The sequence below is a fragment of the Phaenicophaeus curvirostris genome, chromosome 33 (genome assembly GCF_032191515.1).
Source record: "Phaenicophaeus curvirostris isolate KB17595 chromosome 33, BPBGC_Pcur_1.0, whole genome shotgun sequence".
Lineage (NCBI taxonomy): Eukaryota > Metazoa > Chordata > Aves > Cuculiformes > Cuculidae > Phaenicophaeus > Phaenicophaeus curvirostris.
The window spans coordinates 611,515-631,803 of NC_091424.1; the positions used below are offsets into that span (position 1 = coordinate 611,515).

At 48.8% G+C, this 20,289-nt stretch overlaps 3 protein-coding genes across 3 annotated transcripts in view; 1 reads left to right on the top strand and 2 right to left on the bottom strand.

The window, feature by feature from the left end:
* The window catches only part of LOC138732498 (antigen WC1.1-like), a 236,620-nt gene that overhangs the window by 66,677 nt on the left and 149,654 nt on the right, over positions 1-20,289 (bottom strand). The gene's annotated exons all lie outside the window — the stretch shown is intronic.
* Positions 4,128-5,171, top strand: LOC138732546 (olfactory receptor 14A16-like). The gene has a single exon (XM_069879164.1). It carries the CDS (start codon positions 4,128-4,130, stop codon positions 5,169-5,171), a length of 1,044 nt encoding a protein of 347 aa, XP_069735265.1.
* Positions 13,977-17,307, bottom strand: LOC138732556 (olfactory receptor 14J1-like). Its single transcript, XM_069879174.1, has 2 exons — positions 17,107-17,307; positions 13,977-14,921 (listed from the first exon to the last, which is right to left on the bottom strand). The coding sequence occupies exon 2, from the start codon at positions 14,898-14,900 to the stop codon at positions 13,977-13,979; it is 924 nt and encodes a 307-aa protein (XP_069735275.1). The 5' UTR covers positions 14,901-14,921; positions 17,107-17,307.

Below are 20,289 nucleotides of genomic sequence, written 5' to 3' on the forward strand. Positions count from 1 at the left end.
GGTAAGTCAGATCATGGAGAATTCACAGAAGTATGGGGTTGTAGAAGAGTTGGTTCATAGAAGAGATGGGTCGTTCAAGAGGTGTGTCACTGAAGTGTCGGGTCATAGAAGCACTAGGTCATAGATTGGTGATATAACTGTTGGGTCATAGAAGTCATAAGAACACAGGTGGCGGCTCATTTAAGAGTCAGGTGATAAGGGAGTCAGGTCATAGAAGGGTCAATTAATAGTAGGTTTGGTTCATAGAACAGTTGGGTCATCAAAGGGTTGGGTTTTAGAAGAGTCGGATCATAGAAGCGTCAGGGCATAGATGATTTGTGTCACAGAAGAATCAGAGAAGACTTGGGTCATAGAAAGACAAATCACAGAAGATTCAGAGGATAGTCAAGTCATAGAAGGGTATAGAGGGCTCATGTCACAGAAGGGTCTGATCATATAAGAGCAGGTCAAAGAAGAGTTGGGTTATAGATGAGTGGTATCATGGAGGAGTAATAGAATAGTTCAGTCATGAAAGGCTCATAGAGGTGTCGGGTCACAGAAGTCTCAGGCTATAAAAGATTTGGGTCATAAAAGATTTGGGTCATGGAAGAGTTGAGTCATAGAAGCATGAGAATATAGTCAGGAAAAGGAAGGAACAGGTCATACAAATTCTAATAAGAGTCAGGTCATAGAAGGATGGTGAGACACAATTTGCCCAAGGGAAATCCAGTCCACTTCTCTTTCAGACACCTAGAAATGGAATCCTAGGAGACAATTCCTAGGCAAAACCTTTAGATCCCCAGCTCATCCTTTGACCATTTCTGAAAAGGACATGTAATGTGTGGATGATGGCAGTGGTCAGGGATTTCCCCCCATCTCCATGACCTTCTGAAAATGATGGAGAGTGGCCTCATGTGACATCATCCTCCTCACTCAGCTCCCTGGGAAGCTGCCCCTCCTCTCCCACAGACTGGGAGGGATTGTGTTTGCTCAAGTGATCCCTGACTTGATCCCCAGTCACCAGTGGTTGATCTCCTCCAGAGTCCTGCCCTGAGTCACAGAGGCCTGGGAGACCTTGCTGGGGAAGACAGAGACAAAGAAGAAACAGGGAATCTCAAATCTCTCTACACCTGCTCTTCCTAAATTCAGCACTGCCCACACAGTGCCCTTTATTGTTCCTGAAAAAGCAGACACTCATCATTGTCCTCCTGATGGCATTTCAGGTTGAGGGGTAGTTTTTGTCTGGACCTTTGCTTAGCGTGGAGGATGCTGTTCTTGAGGACCATCTGTCCTGATCTCTGTGACCTTATCACAGCTCTGTCCCCACAGGAACGAGTCCAGCTCCTCCTGCCTGTGGCCCTGGCTGAGGGCATTGCTGCCCTCCGGGGCTGAAGCCCTGCAGCTGTGGCACCAGGCAAGCTCATGCCTGCCATGAGGAAACCTGGGACCAAGTTTCTAAGACCCGAGTGTGCAAAGTCTTTGCTGAGAGCAGAGCCACGGGCTGAGAGAAGGGAGCTGAGTGTCTTTCCAGCCCTAGATCTTAAGACCCAGGATGAAATGCTTTAGATCAGTCAATGGAACAGATCCCCCCAGCTTGGAGAAATGAGATCACTCCCTGTTACCTTCCTGCTGTCCTGTCAAATGATGGGACAAAAATATCGATTCTCATGCCCAGGTGCTTTTCTAACAGGAGCAATGACACCGCAGGAAAGAAATTTCTCTCCCCAGCTGAGGGAGGGAACATCAGGGATGGCTTCATCCTGTTTCTCAGCAGGTTCCTCTGGAGCCCCAGGGACACCTCGAGGGAGCCCAGTGCAGGCAGAGAAAGCCTTGGGCTGCTCCTCTGCTGCTGAGCTGGGCTGGGCTCCTGGCAGGGAGGGAGCTGGTGGCAAGGGGGCAGCACTACAAAGAGTCTGTCCAGGTCTGTCCAGGAGCAGCTCCTCTGCAAAGCCTAGCAGGGCTGAGGGCACTGCCTGCAGGCAACGAGGGAAGAGGAGGGACCAGGGAGAGGCAATAGGCAGGCTGGAGTTAGAGGGAAGAGGAGACTTCATTTGGAGAAAAATCTTCACAGTCCTTCTCCAGGTGAGTCTCTGGCTGTAGGACAATGCAGATGAAGTTCCTGGAGAGATCTCCTAAAGCCGTCACAGCCACAGCCTGTGGGATCTGTCAGGAGGAGTCTTGCAGTTTTTCCAGTGGAGACAAAAGGCATGGTCAGTGCTCAGCCTGCCCATGTAGCTCCTCATGGTGGGACAGGGAGGAGCTGTGGGGGGAAGAAGCAGGTCCTGGGAGGAGAGGGCCTTTCTGCTTTGAAGAGGGTGCAGTGTGAGTCAGGGCTGCTCACAGCTCCAAATCAACCCACAATATTTCTAAGAGGACATTTCAAGATCTGGGCAGGGATTATGTTAAAGATAAGGAACACAACTGCATCTGTGTATTCATTTCCCTGCCCTTGGGGAATCTGAGGCAAGAAATGGAACAAGAGACTTTCAAGCTAGAAATCACTGAGACTCCTCAGCTGTATCCTTGAGCGGTCAGTTGGTCTGGTAGGAGCCTCTAAATGTGTCTGCAGTTGCTCCTCTGCCCATAGACAGCACCAGCATCACCTCTGCAGGACCCATCAGGCTTTGTGTGTCCTGTCCTTTTCTGCTTATGAATAAGAACCTGTGTTAAGCTTAACCCAGTGAACAGGCAGGTTTATGCAGGTCCAGGGGGAGAGCAGAGGGGGTCAGATGGGGTCTGTAAGCACTGACAGAAAAAAGGCATGGGACAAGGAAGCACCTCCAGTGAGGAAAATCTCTGGGCAGAAGGGATAGGATCAGAGGATGAGAGGAACTTAAAACAGAGACGTTGCGGGAGGGAGAATTGAGACAGCTCTGTGTGATCCCATTCACCACAAACCCTTCCTCTGAGCAAGCCCCCTTGCCTATTCTCCCACCTAGCAAAGACTCTGCCCTCAGCTTGGGCTCCAAGACTGATTCCCCTCTTCTTCAGCCAGAGCTCAAGCAGAGCCATGGTGCAGCTCTCTAATCACGAGTCCACTTTCCTGTCCAGAGCACAAGGGCTGAGAGCAATAGAGCAGCAAATTGGTGTTTTGGAGAGGGTGAGCACAGCTGGGTTAGGGTAACACTGTCCTGAGTGCCCAGCTGCCTCTGCCCTGTCCTCTCTCAGCTGGACCAGCACGGCTTCTTTGCTGGCTTTTCCATTTGTCTGTGTTCTTGCTGTTGTTCTCTTGTTCTTGCTGCCAGGCTCTCTGGGGATGGGAGTTTCAGCAGTCGAGCCAGGCACTGACCTTCTGATTCCTCCCATGCAGGTGTGTCCGTGGGATGCAGTGTCCAAGCTTTCATCTCACCTGTGGGGCTGTGGGCAAAGAGACCTGTGTCATTCCCTGAGGAAAGAGCTAAATCTTCCTTACTGAAACACCATCGTTAGGATACTTGAATAGTTCTATGAGGTTTTTTTCCAAGCTGTGAGCTTTCCTCCAGAATATAAACGTCTATCACAACTTGGTGCTACCCGAATAACCTTGGAGAAGTACAGAGACACTACAGCCAAGGAAAGGCTGTTGGGTTTGTGAGACATTGAGTGGTGTGAGGTTGATCCTTCTGTTCACAGAAGGGTCTGGTGGCCTTTCAGGGTAAAAGAATACGGCGGTACCCCTCCATCTCAGAAAGGCTGAAGCCCAGGGAAGCTGGGAACAAGAGCAAAGATGACATGAGCTCCCCTCCCTCTGCACTGAGCCACAGACAATTCTCTTGCCTAACATGAATTGCTTTGTTTTCCCTGAATGCAACAGAAATACTGAGCGTTTCTGACATCCATGAAGATCTCCAGCCGAGATGGGAAAGAGTTGTAAAGAAACCTCTCCCTCTCAAACACATTGGACACTGTGTTTTCCTAGCACTGGGGGTGCAGCTACTGAGAAATCCTTTTACATTAGGAGCCATTTTAACTGCAAAATTAGAACACCAGGACTGCCCACATCGCCCCATGCCCCCCTGCTGCAGAGCAGAGCTGACTCCTCGCAGCCAGTGGGCAGAGGCCCTGTTCCTCCCAGCACATTCATCTGGCAAAAAGCAGGGCTCCAGGCACAGAGCTGAATGGTGATGTCCTGGGAAAGAAAAAGTATGGAAGAATGCGATTTCTGATAAATGGCTTTGATTTTGCTCAGAGATATCTCCCCTAACGTCCCACTGTCCTTTCCTCCTGTGACAATGCCCCGTGCCCAGAGGCAGCAGATGTCCAACAGCAGCTCGATCACCCAGTTCCTCCTCCTGGCATTCGCAGACACACGGGAACTGCAGCTCCTACACTTCTGGCTCTTCCTGGGCATCTACCTGGCTGCCCTCCTGGGAAACGGCCTCATCATCATCACCATCACCTGCAACCACCACCTCCACACCCCCATGTACTTCTTCCTCCTCAACCTCTCCCTCCTTGACCTCGGCTCCATCTCTACTACTCTCCCCAAATCCATGGCCAATTCCCTCTGGGATACCAGAACCATCTCCCACACAGGATGTGTAGCCCAAGTCTTTCTGTTCGCCTTTTTCATTTCAGCAGAGTATTCCCTTCTCTCCATCATGTCCTATGACCGCTACATTGCCATCTGCAAACCCCTGCACTACGGGACCCTCCTGAGCAGCAGAGCTTGTGTCCACATGGCAGCAGCTGCCTGGAGTGCTGGGTTTCTCACTGCTCTGCTGCACACAGCCAATACATTTTCCCTGCCCCTTTGCCAGGGCAATGCTGTGGAACAGTTCTTTTGTGAAATCCCACAGATCCTCAAGCTTTCCTGCTCACACTCCTACCTCAGGGAAGCTGGACTTCTTATGGTCAGTGTCTTAGTAGGATTTGGCTGTTTTGTTTTCATTGTGGTGTCCTATGTGCAGATCTTCAGGGCTGTGCTGAGGATCCCCTCAGAGCAGGGACAACACAAAGCCTTCTCCACGTGTCTCCCTCACCTGGCTGTGGTCTCCCTGTTTGTCAGCACTGGCATGATTGCATATCTGAAGCCTCCCTCTGTCTCTTTTCCATCCCTGGATCTGGTGGTTTCAATTCTATATGCGGTGGTGCCTCCAGCATTGAACCCCCTCATCTACAGTTTGAGGAACCAGCAGCTGAAGGATGCAGTGGGGAAACTGATATCTGAGGGGTTTTCTGAAGCAATGAAGTGCTCATCACCTTCTGCATAGCAGTTACCATGCAAGTCATGGCAGGCTTAGACTGGCTTCTGCATTTGTTATTGGTGTTCCTGATTTTTCGGCTGGGAAAATCTTGCCATCCTGTTTATAATTCACTGTCTTCTCCTTTCTTGCTGAATGGTGGTGTAAATGAGGAGCTGTGCTTTCTGTGTGTTTAAACAAAATAAAGGGATATTCAAAGACTTTCGTTTCCTGATGTCGTTCCTCCAAGGCTTTTCTGGAGCTGCAGGGACAGTTCCTGTGGGCATGGGTGGAGAGGAAAAGAGCCCTGGTACGGCAGCACTGCCAGACACCAGCACTTCATCTCCCAGGGCTGTCCTCTCTCCACTTCTACAATCTCCTCCTCACCCCTTGCCTTGCTGTGAGGCCTGAGGGCTCTGAGCTTGGTCCCAGCTGTGCTGCGTGGCAGTGCTGTGCCCGCAGGCAGGGATGGGCAGTGGGCATGTGGGGACACAACAGCCTTTCCATGAAGAGAAGGGATCTCCTCAGGGCACTGTCTAAGGCTTAGGCCTTTTTCTCAGAGATTCTCTTTAAAGAATTGCCAAGAATTTGCCCCCAGATGGAAGCCCCACTGTCCAGATAAACAGTGTGACTGTGCAGGGTTGGGACAGGCTACTACAACCATGCTCCTTGTGAGAGACCTGAAGGAGCAGCCAGGCAGGGTCTGGTCTGTGCCCATGTGCATTGGACACCCTGGGGAATCTGCCTCAGGGAAATCGTCCTGGAGTTGCCCCTCACAACCATCATTGCCAGCACTGGTCTCTCACCCCAGCTTGAGTGAGGTGAGATGGACCCAGGTGAGACCAGACCAGATCAAGTGTTCCTTGGGTTCCATGAGGGCCTGTAGGAATCATATGTCCTTGAGGTCACTTCATATTAAGAGTAAAATCCCATGGAAATCACCTGAACGTAATGTTGGGATCTGCTTCCATGAACTGAGATCTCTGTGTCCATTCCTCATGGCTTGGGGCATCTCAGAGAAATACAGATCGGGGTGACACACTGCAGGGCTGAGATGCCTCCCATCCTCTGTGAGTGACAACCAGGAGCCAGAGAGACACTGTGACTCCTGAAGTGCCTCTCTGTGTGAAAAGGAAAGACCTTGTCAGTGAGCATCGTTAAGTGCGTTAGGGGTGCACGAGGCCAGCTCAGACATGGACTCCTGAGAGAACCCTGGGATTTGTATGTGACTCCAGGAAGAATCCCACCAGCCCAGGGAGATCCATCTCAGCTGCCTTAGACAGGCCCAGTGCAAGTGTTCCTGTCTGCTGCATCACCTAGGTCCATGACTCTGGATTTTGCTCTCAAAGGTGCTAGAGCAATCAGAGCAGTTCTGGGGTCCTTGGATAAGGCAGATGCCAAATCTGTCTTCTGGAAAAGTAGAAATGAGAATTTGGAGATTACAGGCAGATCAGGCAACCCTCAATCCCAGGAAGGGGGTGGCAAAGCCCTGCAGCCTTTTCCAGGCCCTCAGATAAAAAGAAATGAGTTTCTGAACCAAAATGAGAAGGGAAAGAAGGGCATGTTGTTTACATGGAATTCTGCAAGGCCTTAGACATGGTCTCCTGTGTGTCCTCATAGCCAGAGTCTGGGCTGAAGAAGTGACCCTGGCTGGGAAGTTGTCTGAAGGACCAAGCCCAAATGCCATCAGTGGTACAAAGACCTTCGTGCAGCCAGTGACTTGTGGCATCCCCCAGTGACCAGCGCTTGGGCCAGCACTGTCAATTGTCTTTATTACCATCCTGTAAGATGTGATGGAGCACAGGTGACAGAGAATAATCTCAAATCTCCAAGCTGGAGGATGTGTTCCATTGAGTGAATTCAGGCATTTCATCCTGCACATTTAGACCTGGGACTGGAAAGACACTCAGCTCTCTTCTGTCCTTGATGTGTCTCAGCTCCAACCAAAGCTTTTGCACACATGGAGTCTTGGGCACTTGGTCCCATGCTTCCTCATGGCAGGGATGACCTTGCCTGGTGCCACAGCTGCAGGGCTTCAGCCCCATGGGCAGCAATTCCCTCAGCCAGGGGCAAAGGTGTGAGCAGCTGGAGCCGTTCCTGTGGGAGACACAGGAAAACATGGTCACAGAACACAAGAGAGATGGACTTCAAGGACAGCATATTCCAAGCTCACAAGGGTCCAGGCAAACTCACTCTCAACTTTAAAAGCCATTCAAGGGCCTCATGATGAGTGTTTGCTGCTTTAGGAACAGCTAAAGAAGAAATGAAGACCCTATGTAGGCACTGCTGGATTTAGGAAGAGGAGTTGTAGACAGATCTGAGATTCCCTGTGTCCTCTTTGTGTCTGTCTTCCCCAGCAAGGTCTCCCAGGCCTCTGTGACTCAGGGCAGGACTCTGCAGGCGATAACCAGGAGTGACTGGTAATCAAATCAGGGATCAACTGAGCAAACACAATCATTCCCTGTCTATCGGACAGGAGAGGGAGCATCGCAGGGAACTGAGTGAGCAGGACAGTGTCACAGTGAGGCCACTCTCCATCATTTTCTAAAGGTCATGGGGGGTGAGGATACTCCCTGACCGCTGGCACCACTCCCACATTGCGTTCGTTTTTACAAATGGCCAATGAATGAACAGGAGAGCCAAAGGTAGTTGACCAGACAATTTCCAGTCAAATTGTATTTCTGGATATCTGAAAGAGAAGGGGACTGGATTTCCCTTGGGCAGATAGTGTCTCATCATCCGTCTATTACTAAACTCCTCTATGACCTGAATTATTTTTGACCCAACTCTTTTATGAGCCAACATTTTCATGACCTGATTCTACTAAGACCTCTCTATGACCCAATCCTTCCTTTTCCTGACTAAACCCTCAAACTTCTATGACTCAGCTCTTCCATGGCCCAAATATTTCATGACTCGTCTATTACCCAAATCTTTTATGGCCTAAGACTTCTGTGACACAACGCCTCAATGAACCTTTTATGACTGAATTATTCTATTACTCCTCTATGATCCGTCTCATCTATATCCTGACTCTTCTTTGACCCATCCCTTATATGACCTGACACTTCTGTGACCTTCTCTGACTCTTGTGTGATTTGACTTGCTATGACCCAAGTCTTCTATGCGTCTTTTGCGACACAAATCATCTATGCCCTGACGCTTCTATGACCCGACTCTTCTAAAACCCAACACCTCTATCACCCAACTGCTCTATGAACCAAACCTACAATTAACTGACCCTTCTGTGATCTGACTCCTGTATGACCTGACTCTTACATGAGCCACAAGCTGCTTTTTTATTACTTCTGTGACCTAAAATTCCATGACCCTTCTGTGACCTAGTGCTTCTATGACCCGATACTTCACTGATACACACCTTCTACAACCCTACTCTTCTTATGAGCCTTCTATGAACCATCTCTTCTATGAACCAACTCTCCTACCACCCCGCTCTTCCACGATTCTTCTATGATCCAACTCATCTAGACTCTAAGCTTTCTATAACTCAGGCCTTCTATGACCGAATTCTTCTATGATCCATTTATGGTTTTCGATGACCTGACTCCTCTATGACCAGGATAATCTAAGACCCAACCATTTTATGACCTGACACTTCTATGACCTGACTCCTTGATGACCCTTCTGTGACCAAGCTCTTCTATTATCCAAATAAACTCTCATGTTTCTTTGACTCAACTCTTCTATTAAGGGAAAATTCTGTGACCTGAGATTTCTACGAACCTTCTATGACTGAACTCTTCTATTATTCCTCTAAGGCCTGACACATCTATAAGTCAACCCTTCTGTGAATTGTCTCATATAATCAGGCCCTTCCATGACTCAAGCCTTCTATGACACAACACTTCATTCCATGACCTGACTGTTGTCTGACTGTTCTATGATGGGACTTTCTATGCCCTGACTCTATGACTTTTCCGTGACCTGACACTTCTATGAACCTTCTGTGACATGATTATTTTATTATCTAACGGTTCTACGACTCTTCTATGACCCAACCGTTCTCTGAACCAACCCTTTTGTGACCTTTCTGTAATCAAACCCTCCTAAACCCCAAATACACTCACACTTCAATGACTCTACTCTTCCACGGTGCAAATATTCTATAAACCTTTTATGACCTTAATCATCTATGACCCAGTTCTGATAGGAGACTTCAATGACTCAACTCTTCTGTAAAGCTTCTGTGGCTGAACTCCTCTATCACTCCTCTATGATCCAACTCTTCTATCACCTGACTCTTCTCAAACAGTTTTCTGTTACAATTCTATGAACAAACCATTTTATGATACTACCCTTTTTGACCCAACTCTTCCACAACTCCATGGAGCTGTCTGAGATCCTTGGAATCTCAGGCCTTGGTTTGGAATTATATGGAATATGTGCTCCCAGTTTTATTCAGAAATGTGAGAACGTTCATGACACCAGTGTCATTGTAGCCAAAGACAGATCTGCTGCCCAGAGCCTGGGGGTCAGGGCTTGGCATTTCTGATTCATCAATCAAACCCAGGCTTTTCTCAGCATCACAGCTCCCTGCACAGCGCCCTTGCCCTTCTGCAATCATGGCTTCCAATTATCAGCTCTAACGAGTCCCTGGGGACACTTTGTCTCTAACAATACTCACTGAAACCAATTAATACTTCTCCATACTCTGAGTTCTGCTTTTGACTTCTTGAGAGCTTTGCTCCATCTCCTCTCAGAAGCTGAGGTCTCATTAAAACACAGGAAGACTTAACAAGCGCTTTCTCTGCCTGGAGATTTCTTCAGGTCTTCAAGCCTTACACAGCTCCTTGGAGTCATTTCCCAGTGTGGTTAAAGAGGAAGATTTTAAAGTGGACCTAGAAAAAAATGTTTTATTTTAAAGTTTATATTTCTAAACTTTTCTTTCTTGGTGACACCCTTCAGGTACTGGAAGGCCACTAGAAGTTATCCCTGATGCTTTCTCTTCTCCAGGCTGAGGAATTTTCAGAAGAAGAGTAAGTTTTCTTTTAAAAAATCTCTTTTGAAAGGGCATGGCCTTGGTGGAGGTCTCTTGTGAGTGAGGACAACCTAGCGTCCTGGTGCCTGGGTCCTTCTGCTCAGGGCATCCCTTGGCTAGCTAGGTCTCTGCCCATGATGCTCCACGGAAATGTTTTTTGACTTGTGGGCCGAGCCGAATATACTTTAATGGGTGAAAGAACAAAGAAAATAACCACATAATCCAAACCTCCAAACCCCAAACCAATGCAAATGTCATCACTTGCCACACCCCACCACTCTATCACCAACGATCACCGTGAAAAATAAAAATCTCCACTTCTTTCTTGTCCTGGCATACTCGTTATCATGGAGCGTGGCATCTATGTTACGGGATCTCCCTCTGGTCAGCCGGGGTCAGCTCTCCTGGCTGTTTCCCCCTGACAGCTTCTTGCTTACCCCCTGATACTCACTGGGAGGGAGCAAAGCGAACAACTCTTGACGCTGTGCAAAGGAGACAATCGCTGCCCTCACTCTTCTGGCACCAGGACGATGCCACAGGACCCAGTGAGTCTCACAGTTTGAAAAGAAAGTGGAGAAACTGGAGAGGCCCTGGAGGAGGTCTGGCAGGATGGAGTTAGGGGCCCCCAGCATGAGGGTTGAGGGCACACTTTGGCCTGCTGGGGAGGCTCGGGGCAACCTGCCATATGGGTCTCTACATCTTATGCTCATGGAAAAACTTAAGGAACAAAAGAGCTCAAGTAGCCTCTGTTCTAATGCCAGCTCAAAGCAGGGCCAGCTCTGAGGTCAGACTAGGCTGCTCAGTCCATGTCAGCATCCACAGAGAGAGTTTAGACATCAACAAGGCACCAAGGCCACGATAAGAAGGATTTTGTCGTGTCATCGGCTCCATGGACACAGCTATTGGTCGGCCACGGCTCCTGTGACACCTGAGAACATCCACATTCTTGCGCAGAGGAGTGGGATCCTTCTGCCAGTCTCCTGGCCCATCTTCAGCCCACGAGGTGCTTTAGGCTGGAAGCAGAATTTCAACTCAAGGACATGGATACTGTCTCTTTAGTTGCTCAAACAGGTAGAGGAATCTCAGAGGATCCAGGTTAAGAGTTCCATGAAAGGAAGAGAACAATTTTAAAAAAAACATTGACTTCATATCATGTCATGACATGGCTCTGCTCTCCCCTTTCCATCATCTGCACCCTGAAACCACACCTGCTTTTCCGCCTCGCCTCTAAAACCTGATCACCTGATGGAAAGAAAGGAAGAAGAACGGTCCTAGGCCTCTGTGAATCTCCTCGGGTCTGGAATTCTGATGGCTATGATATCGTTCCATTGTTCACCTCATAAAGAGCCAAGCTGGGCAGTGACTCTGCAAGTCTGACTCAACAAAGTCCATGGTCAGGCCAGGCTGTGTCTGTGTCTGCACACCTACAGCTCAGATTAACCTGGTGTTAAAATTCAGTCCTGTGTTCATTGTCTTCTGGCCCATGGACAGAGGGGTGGGTGGAGGCCCAGGAGACGCTGGTCAGGGCCATGACACTGCCCCATGGGTAGAGAGAAAGAAATGAACCACACAGACCCCTGACCACAAATATGGTGGGATCCCATGGAGAGGAGCCAGGCTGGATCAGGGGAAAACTGTGAGGAGGAAGGAGCTACAGAGATGTTCTTTTCTTACTGTTAACCCCCTCATCACCATCCTCCTTCTCCTCCTAGGACTTGAGTAGACAGAGGAATTGGAATCCATGGAGCTCTTTCAGTCTGGGAGAAAGTGGGAGGGGAATGAGCTTTAATATTTTATCCTTGTTGCTCCCAATCCAAACCTTTCTTAACTGGCAATAAATTAAAACGACCTTGGGCAAGTCCACACGTCTTTGCCAGTGACAGTCACTGGTCACTGAACCTCCTTTGCTTTCTCTTGACCTATGAGCTTTTCTGGTTCATTCTCTCCGTCTGTCCCATTGGTTCTGGGCAGGAAGGGAGCAGCTGGAGGTGTCCAGCTGCTGGCTAAGGTTAACCCACCACAGGACTCATCAGGGCTGCCGTGTCCAGTACGGGGCTCCCAGCACAAGGAAGACCCTGCCCAGCCTGGAGCGAGTCCTGCTGAGGACAGAAGGATGATTGGTCCTAGAGCACATCATGGGCAAGGAGCGGCTGGGAGAGATGGGGTCTGAGAAACCTTTCAGGGTAAAACACAGAGCAAGGACCTGGGGCAGATGGTGGATCCCAATCCACGAACTTTCTCAGTGTTTGATGAGAAAAGGCCATGAGCCCCTGATTTGTTTGGAGCTGTGTGAGAAAGAGCTTGTCTGAGAGACCAGCAGTGGCAAGAGCTGAGGGACTGGTGTGCAAGAAATGTCATTAGGAAATGTCTTCCCTTCTTATAAATAATTGTGGTGGGGTCGGTTGTCTACTGAGCAAAGAACAACAGAGATATCCATACAGTAAAAGTCCCTGCAAAGGGTTGGGAGGTACAGCCAGATAGGGAAATAGCCTTTGTGTGGGATTCATCTGGGATGATTTTGGTGGGGCAGCTTCCCCAGGGTGCCGAGGGGACAATTGCTGGTGGTGCACAATCTATAATTGGGCCAAATGCCTTGATATCATTGTATATAAACTAGTATTAGTTTTATTACTAGTGCTTAGGTGTTCAAGTCCATGTTGGATGAGGCTCTAAGCACTCTGGTCCAGTGGAAAGTGTCCCTGCTTATGGAAAGGGGGTTGGAACTGGCTGATCTATAGGGTCTCTTCCAACCCAAACCAATCCATGATTCTATGTTGTGATTCTATGATTCTACAGCTACCACTAGTACTAAAACAAGCCCTGGCACAAGCATGAGCATTAATGTAAGTTTCAGTGATAGGAATAGTGTGAGGTTTTATTGTGTTTCTTAAATCCAACTTTTAAGTTCATCTGTCAAGACTTCTTTTCCTTTCCTGATTAAAGGTGGAGAAGGAACCACTTCCTATTGTTTGCTGCCAGATCGAGGGGCTGAACTGGGACACCTTGTGCCCCCATCTCACACACAGGGGGCTCAGAGACAGACCCTCCCCATACTCACACAGCGGCTGCACAGCAGCAGTCACAGTGTCTCTGTTCTCCTGCTGCCACTCCCAGAGCTGGGGTTGGTCAGCATGCTCTGCATGCACCTGAGGTGCTCCACACCATGAGGAATGGACATGGAGACCTTGGTCCAAGGAAGCACATCACAGAGCTGCACTCAGGCAGTTTCCGGGGGATGTTGTTCTCAAGGTGAGGTGACCATGAGGATCTCTCTTTCCCAGAGGCCCCAACAGCAACCCCATGGACATCATCCCTGTCCCGGAGGTGCCCATTGCCTGTCCCTGCCTATGATCACAGCACAGCCACAATGCAGAAGAGTGACCAAGCTCAGAGCACTCAGACCTTCCAGCAGCACAAGGGCTCAGAAGATCATGGAGGTGCCAAGAGAGCAGCTCTAGACAGACCCAGTGCTGGTTCTCCCTGGCAGTACCATTGTGCTGGGTTTCTTTTCCCCACCACTTCTGGAGGTGACCTAGCAGCTCCACATAAAGTCCTGGAGGAAGGATTATGGACAAACGAGTGACTGTAGGGGCCTTTCTTTTCTTTAAACACGAACAGAGCACTGGTCGCTGATTGCACTGTCTCTGAGTCACACAAGACAAGAAGAGACTGACACAGCAGTGTGAGGAACAATGACATTTCTCTGTGGACAACTTTACTAAAACCAAGAAAAATAAATCCCAAATGAATCTAAATAAGCTACCAAAGAAAGACTGGTTCTGCAGTGCATTACATTGCAAGGGAAACAGAGATCAAGGTGGACAGTTTGTTGCTGATTAAAAAGAGGCAGACATAAGTTTCCAGACTGAATCCTTGAGCTGCTGGTTCCTCAAGCTGTAGATGAAAGGGTTCAGTGCTGGAGGAACCACTGAGTATAGAGCTGCCAGCACCAGATCCAAGGAAGGGGAGGAGGAAGACTGAGGCTTCAGGTATGCAAAAAAGCCAGTACTGATAAACAGGGAGACCACGGCCAGGTGAGGGAGGCACGTGGAAAAGGTTTTGTGCCTTCCCTGCTCAGAGGAGATCCTCAACACAGCCCTGAAGATCTGCACATAGGACACCACAATGAAAACAAAACTGCCAATAAATAAACAGGAACTGAACACAAGAAGCCCAAGCTCCCTGAGGTAGGAGTGTGAGCAGGAGAGCTTGAGGATCTGTGGGATTTCACAGAAGAACTGGTCCACAGCATTGCCCTGGCAGAGGGGCAGGGAAAATGTGTTGGCTGTGTGCAGCAGGGCATTGAGAAACCCAGCACCCCAGGCAGCTGCTGCCATGTGGACACAAGCTCTGCTGCTCAGGAGGGTCCCGTAGTGCAGGGGTTTGCAGATGGCAACGTAGCGGTCGTAGGACATGACTGTGAGAAGACAATATTCTGCACCAAACAAGAAAACCACAAAGAAGACCTGGGTAGCACATCCTGCATAAGAAATGGCCTTGGTGTTCCAGAGGGAATTGGCCATGGATTTGGGGACAGTGGTAGAGATGGATCCCAGGTCGTGGAGGGAGAGGTTGAGGAGGAAGAAGTACATGGGGGTGTGGAGATGGTGGTCACAGGCGATGGTGGTCATGATGAGGCCGTTGCCTAGGAGGGCAGCCAGGTAGATGCCCAGGAAGAACCAGAAGTGCATGAGCTGCAGCTCCTGTGTGTCTGCGAATGCCAGGAGGAGGAACTGGGTGATGGAGCTGCTGTTGGGCATCTGCTGCCTGTGGGTGTGGGACTCTGTCACAAGGGTAAGAACAGTGACAATTTAGGGGAGACTTCTCTGAGAGAAAGGAGCAACAAAGGAGCCACCTGGCTCAAAGCAAAATCAGAGCAATTTCCCATTCCCCCTACCCTGCTGCACACAGCCTGTCCCTTTTCTCACAGCCCTTATTTCAGCTCCATACCTGGAGCCCTACTTGGTGCTGGCTGAATGTGCTGGGAGGAACAGGGCCTCATCCCTCCAGCTTCGAGGAGTCAGCCCTGCTCTTCAGCAGAGGGTCATGGGGACAGAGGGGACAGTGGACACTGCTGGGGTTCAGATTTTTCCTGGGGAACTGCTCCTGGTGCAGAAGGGCGTGTCAACATCTGCACTGACAGGGAAAGGGAACTGACAGGGATGAAGGCAGGGTGACAGTCTTGTGGGTTTTGCAGATCTTTCTGCCACTCTGGGCAGTCTTCTTGGATGTCAGAAACTCTCAGCATTAATGCTGCACTCAGGGACAATAGAGGAAGTCCTGTGAGGTGAGAACATTGCCTGTTACTCTGTGCAGAGGAAAGAGAGCTTCTCTGTCCCTCACTCTTCTTCCCAGCTCCCCTGGGCTTGAAAATTTCATGTTAACCTAAAAAGCCACCAGGCACTGCTGAGAGAGGAAAACCTCACTGCTGAATATTCAATGTTTCACCCTTTCCTAAGGTGTCATCCCCCACTTTCAGCGCACGACACAACAGCTCATTTCAAGAACAAACGCCATTTTCTCTCTTGTAGCATCTCTGCACTTTTCCAAGGGGCTTTCAGGTAACACAAAATGTGGCAGAAAAGGGAAGCTCACAGACTGGGAGGAAACCTCAAGGAGAAAACATTGTCTCCTAATGATGAAATATCACAGTAAGGGAGAGTCAGCTTATTTGCTAGGGAATGACACAGACTGCACTGCCCACACTCAACAAATGAGATGAAAGCTTGGACTCTGAATTCCCATGGACACACCTGCATGGGAGGAATCAAAAAATTAGTGCGTGACCTGGCAGCTGCAACTCCCATGCCCAGAGAGCCTGGCAGCAAGGACAAAAGAACAACAGCAAGGACAGAGACAAGAGGAGAAACATGGAGAAACAGAATGAGGGTCTGGCTGTGAGAGACCAGGGCAGAGACAGCTGGGCACACAGACAGTGTTCCCCTTCCCCAGCTGTGCTCACCACCTCCCAGACACCAACCTTGCCAGGCAGTTGCTCTCAGCCCCTGGGCTCTGGAGAGGGCACTGGAGCTGTGGCTGCAGAGGAGGGGTCTCAGCCTTGGAGCCCAGAGTCCTGAGGGCAGAGGTTTTGCTGGGTGGGAGAGGAGGCAAGGGGGCTTGCTCAGAGGAAGGGGCTGCACTGCAGGGGGTCACACAGAGTTTCCTGCATTTTCCCTCCCACAACATCTCCTTTTTAATTCCCTCTCAGTCTTTGATCTTATACTTTCAGCCTGGAGATTTTCCTCCTGTGAAGCGTTTCCCTGTACCGCGCCCCATCTGACCCTCTCTTCATGCCACTGGCTGTACACAATCTGCCTGTTTGCCCGGAAAAGCTGGGATCAGGTTCTTATTTATAAGCAGAAAAGGACAGGACAGAGTAAGCCTGATGGGTCAAACAGAGGTGATGCTGGTGCTTTCCATGGGCAGAGCAGCAGCTGGAGACACTTTAGGAGGCTCCTATCAGATATATTGACCACTCAAGGATAATGCTCAGGAATCTCAATGATTTGTTCCAGCAGGGTAGACCCTTATTCCATTTCTTTCCTCAAATTCCCCAAGAGGAGGAAACTGAAAAGACAGACTAAGAGAGCTCCTTATTTTTAATATAATCTCTGCCCTGATCTTCGCCTTGAAAGAGATCTTCAGGTAGGCTAAGTACTGACCCTAGTTTTCTCTCCACTGGAGAAACTGCAAGAGCCCTCCTGACAGATCCCCCAGGCTGTGACTGTGTCAGCTTTTAGAAATCCCTCCAGGAACCACACCTGCCCTGTCCTGCACCCAGAGACTCACCTGGAGAAGGGCTGTGAAGATTTTCTCCAAATGAAGCCTCCTCTCCATTCCCACCCCACCCTGCCTTTCCCCTCTCTCTGCTCCCTCCTCTCCCCTCGCTGCCTGCAGGCAGTGCCCTCTGCCCTGCTGAGCTTTGCAGAGGAGCTACTCCTGGCCAGATCTGGCTCTTTTCAGAACTGCCCTCTCGTCATCAGCTCCCACTGTCCCAGGAGCCTAGCCCAGCTCAGCAGCAGAGGAGCAGCCCGAGGCAGCACTTTCTCTGCTCCCTCTGGGCTCCCTCAAGGTGTCCCTGGGGCTCCAGGGGAACTTGCTGAGAAATAGGTTGAAACCATCCCTGATGTTCCCTCCCTCATCTGGGAAGAGACACTTCTGTCCTGCATTGTCATTGCTCCTGGGCATGAGAATCCCTTTTTTTGCCCCATCTTTGAACAGGACCCCAGGAAGGTTATGGGGAATGTTTTCATTTCTCCATGCCCTTCCATAGAGAGAATTTAGGCTTTTCTTTCCTAGTCTTTAGACCTGGGGCTGGAAAGATACTCAGCTCTTTTCTGCCCCAGCCGTGTCTCTGCTTTATATAAAACCTTTTCACACACGGGGTCTTGGATGCTTGGTTTCCTGATGAAAATGGACGAGCTTGCCTTGTGCCACACCTGCAGGGCTTCAGCCCCAATGGGCAGCAATGCCCTCAGCAGGAGGAGCTGGAGCCATTGCTCTTGGAGACAGAGCTGGGACATGGTCATGGAGCTCAAGACAGATGGTCTTCACAGACAGCATCCTCCAAGCTCAGAGAGGGTCCAGACTGTGAATCAGTCTGAACTTGAAATGCCTTTCAGTGGCCCCATGATGAATATTTGCTGCTTCAGGAATAGTTCAACAAGAAACAATATTTTATGTTCTTTTCAGAAATGGTCAGTGGATTAACAGAGGATCTAAAGGCTGAGCTCCAGACCTTCTCCCCTCAGATTCCATTTCTGGATGTCTGAAAGAGAAGAGATCTGCATTGCCCTTGGGTAGATTGTGTCTCACTATCCTTCTATGGTGCAGCCCTTTTATGATCCCACACTTGTATAACCTGATGCTTGTCTGACCTGACTCATCTATGACCAGACACTTATACAAACCGTGTCTTCTATGAACCAGCCTTTCTGTGACCTGAGCCACTAATGACCTCACTCTGCTAATGACTCTTCTTTGAGCTGATGCTTATATGACCCTTCTATGACTCTTTTATGACTCAAGTCCTCTATGTCCCGACTCTCCTGTGTCCCTTTCAAGACCTTGCACTTCTGTGACCCATCACTTCTATGACCCTACCTTTCTGCGACCCATCTCCTCTAGGAGCCTTCTATAAACCAGCACTTCTATAACACGTGTCTTCTATGACCCAGGCATTCTATGGTGAAACTCTTCTCTGACTCTATGGCTTTCTATAACCTAACTCCTCTATGACTCTTCTATGACTCGACTCTTCTTTGACTCAACTCCTCTACGATGTGAAGAATTTATGAGCCAACTCTTCTATGACTCAACACTTCTATGACTTGAATCCTTTATGACATTTCAATGACCGGATCCTTCCTTTTCCTAGCTAAATTCTCATGCTTCTATTACTTGACTCTTCCATGACCCAAATATATTATGGCCCTTCTATGACTGACCCAAAACTTTCATGGCCTTAGAGTCCTATGACCTGACAGCTCTATGAATGTTTTATGATGGAATTCTTCTGTTATTCCTCTATGATATGGATCATCTAGAACCCGACTCTTCTTTGACCCATCTCTTATATGATCAGACCCTTCCATGACTCAAGCTGTCCATGACCTTCTATGACTTGACTATTCTCTCACTTTTCTATGATGTGACTTCCCATGACCCAAGTCTTCTATGACTCTTCTGTGACACAAATTATCTATGCCCTGACGCACTTACAACCCGACTCTTCCAAAGTGTGACCCTTTTATCATGCACCCGTTCTATGAACCAACCCCACTGTTAACTGGCCCTTCTATGATGTCCTTCCTGTATCATCTGATTCACATATGAGCCATCAGCTGCCTCTTTTAAGTGCTTGACTCTTCTATGACCCAGCAATTCTATGACCCTTCTATGACCTACTGTTTCTATGCCCTGACATTTCAATGGCACACTCTTCCTGCAACCCTACTCTTCAATGAGCCTTCTATGATCCATCTCTTCTATAAACCATCTCTTCTACCACTCCACTATTCTATGACCTGGCTGATCTAAAACCCGAGACTTCTATGACCCAATTCTTCTATGATCCTTCTATGACTTTCTATGATCCGACTCCTCTATGGCCTGAATAGCCTATGACCTAACCATTTTATGACCTGACACTTCTGTGACCTGACTCTTCAATGTCCCTTCTATGACCTGACACTTCTATCGCCCAAATAAACCCTCATGTTTTTATGACTCAACACCTCTATTATCAGAAAATTCTGTAGCCTGAGAATTCTGTCACCCAGCCTTCTATGAAACTTTTATGACTGAAATCTTCTATTATTCCTTTATGACCTGGCTTGTCTATAACACATCTCTTCTGTGACTCAGTTCTTATATGACCAGGCCCTTCCATGACTCGAGCCTTCTATGACACAACACTGCATTCTATGCCCTGGCTGTTGTCTGACTGCTCTATGATGCTTCTTTCCATGACCTGACTCTTCCATGAACCTTCTGTGACCAGATTCTTCCATGACCTGACTGTTCTATGACACTTTTGTGACACAAACCTTCTCTGAACCAACCCTTTTCTGACCCTTCTATGTCTAAACCCTTCTAAAATTCAAATAAACCCACAGTTCTATGACTTGACTCTTCCATGGCCTGAATTATCTGTGACCCTTTTATGAACTTACTCATCTATGACCCAATTCTGCTCTGAGAATTCTATCACCCAACACTTCTATAACCCTTCTATGACTGCACTCCTCTGTTACTCCTCTATAACTAAACCCTTCTATCACCTGACTCTTCTAACACTCAAGTTTTCTGTCACAGTTCTAAGACCCTACCATTTTTTTGACCCAAGCCTTCTATAATTCCATGGAGCTGTGCGAGAGACTTGGCATCTCATGTAACTCTACAGGCGTGGGGTTTTTTTTAATTACGTGGAATAACTGCTCCCAAATTGACTTGACCATATGACAATGTTCATGACACCAGTGTCATTGTAACCAAAGCCAGACCTTCCTGCCCAGGGTCCGGGGGACAGGGCTTGGCCTTTCTGCGTCATCAAGAACACCCAGGCTTTTCTCAGCATCGCAGGTGCCTGCACAGCACCTTTCCCTACCTACAATCATGGCCTTCAATTATCTGCCCTAACGAGTCCCT